The sequence below is a fragment of the Haliotis cracherodii genome, unplaced genomic scaffold, assembly GCF_022045235.1.
Source record: "Haliotis cracherodii isolate W230 unplaced genomic scaffold, xgHalCrac1.p SCAF_8, whole genome shotgun sequence".
NCBI classification, from domain to species: domain Eukaryota; kingdom Metazoa; phylum Mollusca; class Gastropoda; order Lepetellida; family Haliotidae; genus Haliotis; species Haliotis cracherodii.
The window spans coordinates 29,133,787-29,146,744 of record NW_027266341.1 but is presented as its reverse complement, the minus strand read 5'-3'; the positions used below and the strand labels follow the sequence as shown (position 1 = coordinate 29,146,744).

The following is a 12,958-nucleotide window of genomic DNA, read 5'->3' as shown; positions in this document are numbered from 1 at the left end:
AATAGTCATAGCGCTAAGATGATCGTAACTCCCATACTTTAACACAGGCTTACAATAGTCGTAGCACTAAGATGATCGTAACTCCCATACTTTAACATAGGCTTACAATAGTCGTAGCGCTAAGATGATCGTAACTCCCATACTTTAACATAGGCTTACAATAGTCGTAGCGCTAAGATCGCTTTGTGCAAGTGGGCCCAGATGGTAAGGTCAATATGGAGGACAAAGCACTGCGTGCTGTATTTATAGCGCTATAACCAACACCTGCATCATACAATTCTGTCAAGAACTTAATACATACAACTGGAGAGGGATCTAAGGGGTCACTGTTAGTTTTAACACAGAAACTGTTCCATTTATCCAGATAGGATCTGTACTGATGCCTCGTTGCTTTCCGCCAAGAATTCATAATAATGCAAACGGAGCTCTCAGGGAGCCCCATGTCCTGGAGACCTTGCCGGACAAATGGCAAACTAGAAGTAACATCTTGTTGTGCAGGGGGTGTACTTTGTTGGGATTGTAAGGAAGTACCAGAGTCTGTCTGCCTCTGGGAAGTGCTCTTGGTGGGGAGACACACATCTTCAGTGCTGCAGGAAACCAGCTTTTGGTGGGCCAGTAGGGAAGAACAACAAGGCCTTCCGCTTGATCTGTTCTGATCTTCTGAACAAGTCACTCCAGGACACTGAATGGGGGAAAGGCATAGAATGTATACTGAGCCCAGTCATACATAAAAGCATCAATGTGCATAAGCTTCAGGATCTGGACGCCAAGAAAAGTACTTATCTATTTGCTTATTCCAACGAGAAGCAAACAAATCTACGCAGGGATTGAAAAACTGGCTTGTTAGCTTATGAAAAAGATTCTTATTCAACATCCATTCAGTCTCATCATGAAATACTCTACTCTCCGTATCTGCTTTAACATTTAAGGAGCCTGGTAAGTGCACTGCAGAAAACCACATACCGTATTTGACCCATTAAGCGCCTCTCCCCTGGGCGCTTAATGGGTCGAATACAGGTATCATGTAACATGGCATGGAGCCATATGTCTCTTGCAACCCCACAACACATGCGAGATTTAGTGCCTCCCATATGATTTATGTAGGCCACTGCCGTAGAATTGTCAATTCGAAGTCGCACATGATGACCTGCCAATTTGTCAGTGAAGCACTTGAGAACTAACAGCACAGCTTTAAGTTCAAGATAATTAATATTACCCACAAACTGCGCTTCATCGGTAGACCATCTACCTCCTGTCTTCTCACTGCAATTATCAAACACGGCACCCCACCCCCAGGCAGATGCATCTGTGGTAAGTGTATGGAGAGGGGAGAGACGGCTAACAGGAGCACAGCTGCCTCGAATGTTATCTGCCCACCACTTTAGGTCTGCTATGCTAGAGTCTGATAGAGTCATGTTAGCTTCAAATTTTCCCAATGAAGATTTGAGGGCAATGTTCTTTTCCATTTCTAACTGCTTAGTGAACAACAGTACAAAAGGCACAGCAATTGCATATGAAACCATGCAAACCATGCATATGAAACCATGAAGCCTATAATTTCAGCCACTTGTCTGATGGGAATCGCTTTATGCTTGCATATGTTCTTGTATTTCTCCAAATACTTCTCAATCTTCTTATCAGTGAGTGTAATAGTCATTGTTTTTGAATTCAGAATAAAACCCAAAAACACAAGAGAGCGAGTTGGGTCCAACACAGATTTCTCAAGGTTCACAACAAAGCCCAATCTCTCCAACCTAACTTTTGTGCTATTGATATTGTCTACACATCTTGAATAGTTCTCACCCTGAAGACAGGAATCATCAATATATGCAACAGATAAATACCCCTCCTGGCTCAGATTGCTATACACAGGTTTTAACAATTTTGTGAACACTCTGGGTGCTGGAGATAAGCCGAAGGGCAAACATGTGTATTCATATCTGACACCCTTCCATATGAATCTGAGAAACTTCCGGTGGTCAGGATGAATGTTTACAGTATAATACGCATCTTTGAGATCTATTGAGCCCATGTAACAGTCATGAGCCCATGTAACAGTCATGAGTCATGAGTCCATGTAACAGTCATGAGTCCATGTAACAGTCATGAGCCCATGTAACAGTCATGAGTCCATGTAACAGTCCATGTAACAGTCCATGTAACAGTCCATGTAACAGTCATGAGCCCATGTAACAGTCATGAGTCCATGTAACAGTCATGAGCCCATGTAACAGTCATAAGTCCATGTAACAGTCATAAGTCCATGTAACAGTCATGAGCCCATGTAACAGTCATAAGCCCATGTAACAGTCATGAGCCCATGTAACAGTCATGAGCCCATGTAACAGTCATGAGTCATGAGTCGCATTGCAGGCAGCAAATGCTCCATCTTGAAATGAGCTTTTTGAACAGAGTTGTTAAACTGTTTTAGGTTCAAAATAACCCTGTAAGATCCATTGGGTTTAGGTACTAAAAACACAGTACTGATAAATTCTCCCAAACAAGGCTCGCCTACAACTAACACTCCCTTCTGAACCATTTTTTGTATTTCGCTATCTAAGTAGTGACTTTCAAGTTTGTTCAGTTTTGGTTCACAGAACTGGTACTGACAGGGTTGTTTACAAAATTCAATCTTGTAGCCCTGAATGGTCTGCAAAATATGCTTATCACTTGTCAGTGCCTGCCATTCACTGGAGAAATTCTTTAGCCTACCAGCAATAAGATCAAGATTTGTGGTGTTAGGCATGTTCGAAGCCTTAGTGCTCACTGAATGGTCTGCAAAATATGCTTATCACTTGTCAGTGCCTGCCATTCACTGGAGAAATTCTTTAGTCTACCAGCAATAAGATCAAGATTTGTGGTGTTAAGCATGTTAGAAGCCTTAGTGCTCACTCCTTCACTGTTTAGTACTTGAAATGCCTCTTCCCTCAAGGTTGTCCTCTGGCATTGTGGTGGAATGGCAGCTGAGGAGACTGCTGGTTTACACCTAAAAAACGACCTCCACGGCCTCGAGGTCGGAAGTTGCCTCTGGTCATCTTCAGGGGGTTGAACCGGTAATTAGGGGCCACATTGTTGCTCTGGCTTACCCTGCCAATCATCTTGTTTGTCTCTGACAAATCCTTTATCTGCTCGGCTACATTGTCTCCAAACAAATTTTCAGTCAAAGGTGTATTGTGCGCACACAAAACCTTATATTCTGGCTTCAAATCAAAACGTATAGCATCCCGACGCCGCATGCTGAGTTCATAATTAGCTGCAGCTAACACAGCAACTCCATCAACCAGCGTAGCTACCACATCAGGAATGTGAATGTCATTCATATCCTTTGTACACAGTGTGTTCACAACTTTAGCTATTGGAACAAGGCCCTTGCAAATAATGTCTTGCACCTTTTGCGCTTTAACATCCTGGGATCTACTTGCTGGTTCCATGATTCTCCAAATCTCGTTGTTTACTTTGGGCGCTTTAAGGCGAGGACAATTGTCAGGTCTGTCATGTTTGTCGAAAATTTCTACTTTGCGTTTCACGTCCAATCTCGTAGATACGAGTCCCGTAATCAGGTCTGCCACGGCTGTATCTACTGGGGGGCCTGTCTTTTCCTGTAACTTGAAGGTGTCTGCAATCTTCCCGATAATAGAACCAGAAACGGCCTTCGTTTCGCCTGGTACTGGTTGACTAATGGGCGCCGCCATGTTAGTTGTTATGATAGGGGAGGTAACTCCACCAGAAGCTGGCGCGTCAGCTGAGTCGTCTATCGAAATCAGATCACCGCTTGACCCCTGACCGCCCTCGTTCAGCCGGGTTGTGTTAACCACGCTAAAATTAGATATCTGATGCTCTGCTGAGTCGGAAGAATCTTCAGGTCCATAATAAAATTGGTTTCCAATTTCTGACACTTTACTCAATACTGAATTTAGCCTGTCCACCTGTTGTTGGTGCATATCATGCATAAGTTGAAGAATGTCAACCTGAGATTGTTCCGTGGTAGAGTCTTCCCGAGGTACACCCAGGGATTCTGTACCTATCGGACCTTGTCCGTGATTGAACTCATTTGTATGCCCAACTGTCTCATACGGAGCAGTTTCCTTTGAAACTGATGTGTCTCCTTTCTAAATATTGCACTCGGGGACATTATTGTGTCCTGACACCCGCTTTCGGGTCTACAAGGACTGTCCCAACAGTTCATTATTTAATTTGTCCAAAATGGCGACGCCATTAGACCCCGGAGATGCCATATTGGCAATTAGAGAAAAAAGTTAATTCACAAGGGGTAAAGTGTGAAACAACAAAACAACAGTTTAGGAACGAACCTCAGAATCCGTACACGAATATGTGAAAGGAAGTATCCACAACACGTCCAAGAAACACACAATTATCAAAAAACTCGTGCATCCGCCGCGCAACTGCTTGACCTCTGCCGATGTCCAAACTTGCACTGAAGCCGATTCCTCACGCGCAATCTCACGGGGTCTCACGTGACCTGGTGCTGAAGGAGAATTGTTTTACAGGAAATATGAGGGTCCTATAACAGATATCCAGATAAGCTGCGTATCTGCGTAAAATACGCATCAGAAATGCAGAAATACGCAGTAAAATAATATCCAAGCGTATCAAATACGCAACGAACATTACAGATACGCTACAAAATAAAACTTGTGCGTATCATCAAAATATTGTGAAGTAACCCTGCGTATTCGATTGGCAAATCAGCAACTTATTTTGAAATTATAAACGGGCATTCCGTCAACCTTGCCCAACTCCACGATGACAGTTACATCATGATCATTTGCCATCACACTTTCTTGTGGAAGTATCGTGGTATCTTTGAGTCCTATAAAGCTCTCGAACCCAAACACCAGTTTGCGGGGACTAGATGAATAGTGTTTTTAAATATTTAACTTAAATACCCACATGTGTAAAAACAAGTGGGTAACAGAAATTTGAATACCCAGATAGAATAGCTGATACGCAGTGATCTTAAAATGCATGGGTAAAATACCCACAACACCAAAAGCTTATCTGAAGCTCTGTATAATGTTGTTTGTTTGGTTGGTTGGTTTGTTGTTTAACGCCGCACTCAGCAATATTCCAGCTATATGACAGCGGTCTGTAAATAATCGAGTCTGGGCCAGACAATCCAGTGATTGATATCATGAGCATCGATCCACGCCACCAAGTCAGAGAGCCTGACCCCCCGTTAGTCGCCTTTTACGACAAGCATAGTCACCTTTTACGGCAAGCATGGGTTGCTGAAGACCTGTTCTACCCTGGAATCTTCACGGGTCTCCTATAATGTAATGAAATGGGGTAGCGTATAATTGTGTAAGATTTAATAATATATATATATATATATATATATACATATGCAACAAACTACAGATGAATGCAAGAATATAAAATATGTGTTGTGCAGCTGAAAGCTGGAGAGCAAGTGCCACGCGAGTCGATGCCACACTACAAGATGACATAGTAAATATAAACAAACGTTCCTATACCAGACGTGCCAAGAGCAGATCTAGGCCAGAGATGATGGCACCATGAAAACCAGCACATAGATGCACAGAATGAAGGTTGGTATTTAGATGTAGTATTAATAGCAACGGTGCCAAGCCTGACATAAAGCCATTAAGTTCTGATCACTAAATGCTATTAGTTCTTTTTTTCTGCATCCTTTCTTCACAACTGTGTGTATGTACTAGACACACATTTCTGTGTCACGAAAAACCCTATGTTAGCATTAAAATTGGTTGTGCAGTAAGTCTCTGATTCATTTGTGAAAGTTACTTTAAAACATATGAAAGAACAAGTACCATGATAACATATTGTATCAAGAACATTCTAGAATACATATACTGCATTAATTTTATACTATGCAATATCATTTATTCTGAACAGTAATTTAGTTTGTGGACTGAAAATAAATCAGTCAAGATGAATTTAAATGTTAATCATATTTCCAATTTAAGATAACAGCATCAGAGGTTTAGTGAATTAACTATATATAAACAAATTATATGTATTGAATCATACACATTAATAACCATGCAGAGCATGGGGCTTACACATATCACACATGACCTACAAAACTGGTAGTTATCAATACTGGTGAAAATACATACATTACAAAACAGCAATCGTTATGGTTGTGGTCACTAGAAATATATTGGAAAGTATCTGGATGACATCTGTATCCATTGCCACAATTAGCCACGGCTGACTGAGCAACGGTCAGCACATCCACTGGTGAAAGATGCGAGCCCAATATACCATCTGTCTTACATTGTGTTGCCCTTTCACGTCAGTGGGGATTGTCGGGGAGAAAAGCATGAGTGATGCATCTGATCGAACTGCTCCCGTCAGATCTATAAATTACCAGAGAACTTGTCATTGCCGGTTCCATAATTTGACATATGTAGTGCTCTACATTACGGGTCAATTTCCACAGAGAGCTTACCTTTAACATATTTCCAATATTTGAATTACGATCACCACTGAGAGCAGCCCTTGACGAACCGAACCGAACGGCATAGAACCAGTACGATACGGTCATCGAACAATAGGGTGGTTGGACCTGTAAACAGGAAGCCCTCTCCGCGTGTCGGCGGCCATGCTTGTTTATGTTACGGTATGTCCAAATGTGGTGTGGGGAGTTGTTGGACTGTTAGGAGCTTGATAGTCACGTGACAACAATAAACAGACGAATCTACAGAAATAAAAATGAACTCGACGAAAACGGGTTTTTTAACTGTTGATGATGCACACGTTTATGTTCAGATTGATTTCAAGTTTCACACTGTGGTGAGATCATTTATAGTGAAACCCAAGTCACTTGGAAGGAATCCGAAATTGTGTGTGTGTGTGTGTGCGTGTGTGTGTGTGTGTGTGTGTGGGGGCGGGGCGCTATATTTGACTCCACCCCCGCACATAATTTCGGATCACTGACGATTATGACTGTCTCTACACCAAGTCAATTTGAGTCTGTTCTTAACACAACCGTTGTATAAAGGTTAGGTCAGCTGCAAGATGGAATGGTGTAAACATATTTTACACTTCCCCCTCCCTCAACTTTCTTATACTTGACTAACAAAACCAAATAGCAGTGCCTGAAATAATTTTAAGAGGTGAAAATTCTGTCCGATAAGTGTAAGATTCAGGGTATGTAAAATCAGTGTTTGGATGTGTTTAAAGGAAAATATAAGGCTGACTTTATTTTTACAAAACTAAATATGCTGAAATTCATAATTTATGTTATTTTGGTTTATAAATAAAGAGAACGGCTCGCCAATACTTCATTTTTTCTTTCATGTCGAAAAAGGCTTGTTGAAAAAAACATGAAGAAACACCAAATAATGTTATTTCAAGAATTTCAAGAATTCGAACATCCAGGCCAAAATCGGGTTTATATTACTTGCATACATGTACAGCTATTGCGTACAATGACGTCACACGTTTGCGTTTAGAACAAGGGGGATAATCTCGTATTCCTGTCAAAATTAATTTTATACTAAAATATTACACTTTTGGCAATCTAATTGAAGCTGAAGATTATTTCAGTGTTGTCTATGGTTGTACAGCTCTATGACTGTCGGGATCTGGCATATTTGAGTAAAACCTTTCAGCAGCATCTTTGTCCCAGAATGGCACAAGTTGGTAACGAATGCTTGAAGCAGTTGTAACTCTATGTCCATTCAGAAGCAAAAGAAATAATAATCTTCCTTACAAAATTCATTTCGCACTTAAATATTCAAGTGTCTACCTGATTTCCTGTTGCGGGAGTTTCACACATTTGTTCCGCTGGGAATAAATATTTCCTCAATATGTTACTTCATAAACATGTGTTTTACATGTCTTACTCCCAGTAAAAACAAAATCAATTTGTTTGGTTAAAAAAAATCTGTAAGTAAGTGTAAAAACTATGTAAGTAAGTGTAAAAACAATAGAATTCATGAGCTTGGAACCCAGCCCTGACCAGAACTTTACACCACGGGCCAAATGTTATGTGTATCCTTGGGAACATTTACAAGGCAGGAAGGAAACAACTCATTTATACATGAATTCAATTCCAAGGTACAAATTACAGAACTGCATACATTTTGCATATTTGTAATGTATTTATTGTATTGAGTTATTCATACTTTTAGATTGTATTTTAAACCTGATTAAGCAGTATTTTGTTACTGTGATCCTGTTTCTTTTAAGTCAGATAAGGCACATGTAACGGGACATTCATTATGAATAATAATGCTTGTTGTTAGAGGCGACTATGCTTGTCGAAAGAGGCGACTAACGGGGTCGGGTGGTCAGGCTCGCTGACTTGGTTGATGCATGTCATTGTATCCCAATTGCTTGGATTGATGCTCATAATGTTAATCACAGGATTGTCTGGTCCAGACTTGCTTATTTACAGACCACCGTCTGGAATATTGCTGAGTGCGTCGTTAAACAATAAGCACACAAAACAAACAACAAATAATGACACTTGCTGGCTGGCTCATATTGTACTTGTTACAAACGCCCAGTTACTTGCTTGTTATCCTGCACTGACAGCACCCTTGTCATGTCTTGACACTAAGTGGATTACAGTGTTGCAATTGTTTCCTTGTTGAAAATCTGTGACACGAGAACTGAAACGGTTCTCACACCGTGATCAAGATGCAAGAACATATACTGAACCGCAAAAGAACGTCACCATGGATAGATATATGAGAAACCTTATTTGTCCAAACACTATAAAAATACTTTGTGACATATAAAAAAGATGAAACTTGACAAAATTGATCATCAAGGTTGAAATTTAAGTGTCAAATGTTCTAACAGTGAAACAACACTAGTCTCTGAGAAAATGGCACCACAAGTCAGTATCTCGTGTGTCCGCCATGTGCATTGATGACTGCCGTGCAACATCGATACATGGAATGCATGAGACCGATGATGAAGGCCATAGGCACTTGAGCCCACACTCTGAGGAACGCTGCAGTTCAGCTGCAGTTGTCAGCCTTGGTCGGACGTCATTCAGCCGTCTTTGAATCTCGTCCCACAGGTGCTCAATGAGATTTAAATCGGGATTGAGGGTAGACCACCGCATGGTTGTGATGCCATTCTGCTGGAGGAAGTCTCTTGTTGCTGTCGCTGTGTGGGCACGGGCGTTATCATGCTGAAACTGTTGTTGCGGCGACGTGCCAAATGAGGTATGGCGTGTGGTTTCAAGACTTGATCAATGTACCGAGCTGATGTGACACCATTGCCTATGCTTGGACCGATGTCCTGACAGACCACAGGGCCGAGCCTCTGTGCAAGACCTATTCCACCCGACACCATGATGCTCGGACCACCCCACGAGTCTCTCCCAACAACACAAGCATCCGAATAATGTTCCCTATGGCATCGCCAGACTCTCTCTCTCTCTCTCTCTCTGCTATCTGCTGTTGAGATACAGTAACGGCTCTCGTCTGAGAAGAGGACTCTTCTCCACTGCTGGTGGCGCCAATGCTGGTGCTGTGTTGCCCACTGAAGACGGTCCCGGCGATGACGTGTTGTCAGAATGGGTCCTCGTTGTGCTGTGACAGTGGAGGTGTCTGCTCGTCATTCGTCGACGCACGGTGTCCGCACTAATGTGTCGCTGGTTTGTCCCCGTGGTTTGTCGGGCAGTTTCCGTAGCAGTAACAAAGCGATCTTGAAGATACTGTCGCACAATCTGACGATCCTGACGTCTGGTAGTGACCCTTGGTCTTCCACTACGTGACCGGCCATCTGTAGTTTTGGTGGTCTGGTACCGTTGTTGGATCGATCCTGTATATGGTACTTATTATATACTACTCAAAATTTGATAAGGATCGGAGATATTTTTCTTAATAAAAAAACAAAATAACTGCATAACTGGCAATATTGTGTTCAAGTGAAATCAAAAACGTCTCCAACACACTTGCACGTGCATTTCATGCCATGGGAAATGCGTTTCACATCACAGTTCATGCTTTTGCTACCATTGCACGATTTCCAATCAGGCAACGGTGTCTGATTCATTCTGAAACTTTAAACTCAATTGAGTGTTTACACTTCGTTTATCTACGCAATGCCCCCTCAACGTGTAAGGCGTCGCCTGACGACAGAACAACTAGGCAGATGTATTGGAATGCTTGATGCTGGCTATTCACAACGTGACGTTGCCAATGCACTAAACGTCAGCCAGAGCGTTGTAAGCAGGGCCTGGTCCCGACAGCAAAATTTTGGTACAGCAACACACCGACATGGGGGTGGTCGTCAGAGGTCGACAACCCAACGCCAAGATCATTTTGTGGCTCTTCAGGCACGACGTCATCCCTTCTGGACAGCAACCAGCCTACGTAACGACCTCCTGAACGCCTCGGGGGTGAATCGTCTTCACAATGCAGGTCTCTACTCGAGAAGGGCAATTGTCCGAATCCCCCTGACTGTTCGACACGGGCGGGAGCGATTGGAATGGGCTGAAGATCATGTCACATGGACACGGAACGATTGGGTTCCAGTTCTGTTCACCAATGAGTCCAGGTATTGTTTGGACTTTACAGACAGGAGGCAGCGGGTGTGGCGACGACAACATGAACGTTTCCATGATGCCAACATCAGTGAACATGACCGTTATGGTGGTGGTTCCATCATGGTCTGGGGTGGAATCAACAGAGATGGAAGGACAGATCTTCATGTCCTGGAGAGAGGAACAATGACGGGGGTGAGGTACCGGGATGAGATCCTCGATGTGTACGTCAGACCCTACGCTGGTGCTTGTTGGCCCTGAGTTCATCCTGATGGATGATAACGCCCGTCCTCATCGCGCCAGGGTGGTTGAGCAGTACCTTGAGCAGGAGACAATTGTCCGCATGGATTGGCCAGCACGCTCGCCGGACTTGAACCCGATGGAGCATGTCTGGAACATGCTGCAGGCTGCCCTTTCACGCCGTAGAGCACAACCCACGACTTTGGCAGAGCTCGGACATGCCCTCGTGGAAGAGTGGAACAACCTTCCCATTGGGAACATCCGGGTGCTTATTGACAGCATTTCTCGACGTTGTCAGGCCGTCATTGATGCAAGGGGAGGTCATACTCGATATTGACACTTCATCGACTAAGTGTAATGATGGACTATCCCTCATAACTGTGTTATTCTTTCTCTTGTTTGCTGTTAACTTTTTTTAATGAAATGCCTTTTGGTGTTTGCAGATTTCAAACATTCCATATTGATACAAGTTCATGAATTTTCATTCATAACATGATTAAACACGTTTCTGAGTCAGAGTCATGTCTTTTGTTATGTTTGTGGTAACTTACACACATATCACCTAGTGATCCTTATCAAATTTTGAGTAGTATATATAAAGTGGACTTGAAATGCATTGGCTACATGCCGGGCGGTTTGTCCAGCTTGCAATCGTCCAAGGGCTTGGTGTCGCCGATTTCTTGTCAATCTTAGCATGTGGTAGCAATTCAATAACGAATGAATGTTATCTGATGCGGGTGGATTTTTATATGGCAAGAAATGGGGGAACGCATGTGCATTTCAATTTGCACGGAACTCACATGCATCGGGTTACCATGGCCGTTGCCGTGATGCGTTTGGGTGATCGGTTTTATTGTCATCTTCTTTTTTTTATCATCAAATTTAATTTTTCCGGTCAAGGTAATGTTAAATTTTTGAAACCTTGACAATAATTAGCCAAATATTTCAATGACATCTTTTCATGCAATGTTACTTAGGGTGACGTTAATTTTGCAGTTCATTATATTACACATTTTATTTAAATTCAGTTAAATGATTGAGGTGGAGATGTCATCATATTACTTAGTGATGTCAATTTCCATTATGATTTCAAAATCTCTTACATTCTTATTATAAACCTCCAGTGACATGATCCTATGGTTCTCCAGTAAGGTTAAACCTCATATACAGGGATGTGACAACACCCTGGAGATTGTGTGTATATGTATACAAGTTCCAGTGATATTGTAATGTCTCCATAATACCAGGGATCTTGTATTTGAGTGAGTGAGTGAGTGAGTATGGTTTTACGCCTTTTTTAGCAATATTCCAGCAATATCACGGCGGGGGACACTGAAATGGGCTTCATACACTGTACCGATGTCGGGAATCGAACCCGGGTCTTCGGTGTGACCAGCGAACGCTTTAACCACTAGGCTACTCGACCGCCCCTCTTGTATTTGAACAATATATACAAGGTAATGTGCAGATTGACGTAAAATCAAATGTCTTCTTTATTTCTGTGGTTGGAACTGGCAACATTTCTACCCTTAGCCTAGTGAGTGAGTGAGTGAGTGGTGAGTGAGTGAGTGAGTGAGTAAGTGAGGGAGTGAGTGAGTGAGTGAGGAGTGGTGAGTGAGTGAGTGAGTTGAGTTTAACACTGCTTTTAACATTATTCCAGTTATATCACAGCATGTCAGCTTTATGTGGGAAGAAAGCCCGAAGTGATACAGGTCCCACATGTTTACCGTTTCGGTGAAACCCACGAGCAGGGGTATGGTGCTGACAAAAGCCAAGCGAGTGAACTACTAGGCTACTGAGGCACTCAATGCTTTTAAGAATGTCTTTCTCAAGAACCTTATGCAAGCAAGAGATATTTTACATCCATTTCCTAAGGTTCATGGAAAGCACGTTTGAAAAATAAAATGTTTGATAAATGTTCATTCCGACTTTTCATTCACTTTAAAAGTAAAATAAAACACATCCTCTCAGTTTTTGTATGAGATGGACCTTCTAAATTCCATAAAAACCCAAGGACATGTTTTATCCTACATTTACAGTCTTAAGATGGATAGTGCACATATTTGAAGACCCGTAAAGATCCAGGGTAGAATAGGTCTTCTGCAACCCATGCTTGCCATAAGAAGCGACTATGCTTGTCGTAAGAGGTGACAAATGGGATCGGGTGGTCAAGCTCACTGACTTGGTTGAGGCATGTCATCATAT

The 12,958-nt window shown here is 42.3% G+C and overlaps 2 protein-coding genes and 1 pseudogene across 2 annotated transcripts in view; all 3 read right to left on the bottom strand.

The window, feature by feature from the left end:
* LOC139450175 (uncharacterized) overlaps positions 1-442 on the bottom strand; it is a 1,294-nt pseudogene extending 852 nt beyond the window's left edge.
* LOC139450076 (transient receptor potential cation channel subfamily M member-like 2) overlaps positions 1-6,590 on the bottom strand; it is a 69,096-nt gene extending 62,506 nt beyond the window's left edge. The window contains exon 1 of the mRNA XM_071231717.1: positions 6,455-6,590. The gene's annotated coding sequence lies outside the window, so the exon portion shown is untranslated. The remainder of the gene's footprint in view (positions 1-6,454) is intronic.
* Positions 2,928-3,692, bottom strand: LOC139450918 (uncharacterized). The gene has a single exon (XM_071232743.1). The coding sequence runs from the start codon at positions 3,690-3,692 to the stop codon at positions 2,928-2,930; it is 765 nt and encodes a 254-aa protein (XP_071088844.1).
* Positions 6,591-12,958: the final 6,368 nt, after the last annotated feature.

Coding starts and splice junctions, on each gene's coding strand:
- LOC139450918 (XM_071232743.1), bottom strand. CDS start 3,692: ATGGCGGCGCCCATTAGTCAACCAGTACCAGGCGAAACGAAGGCCGTT.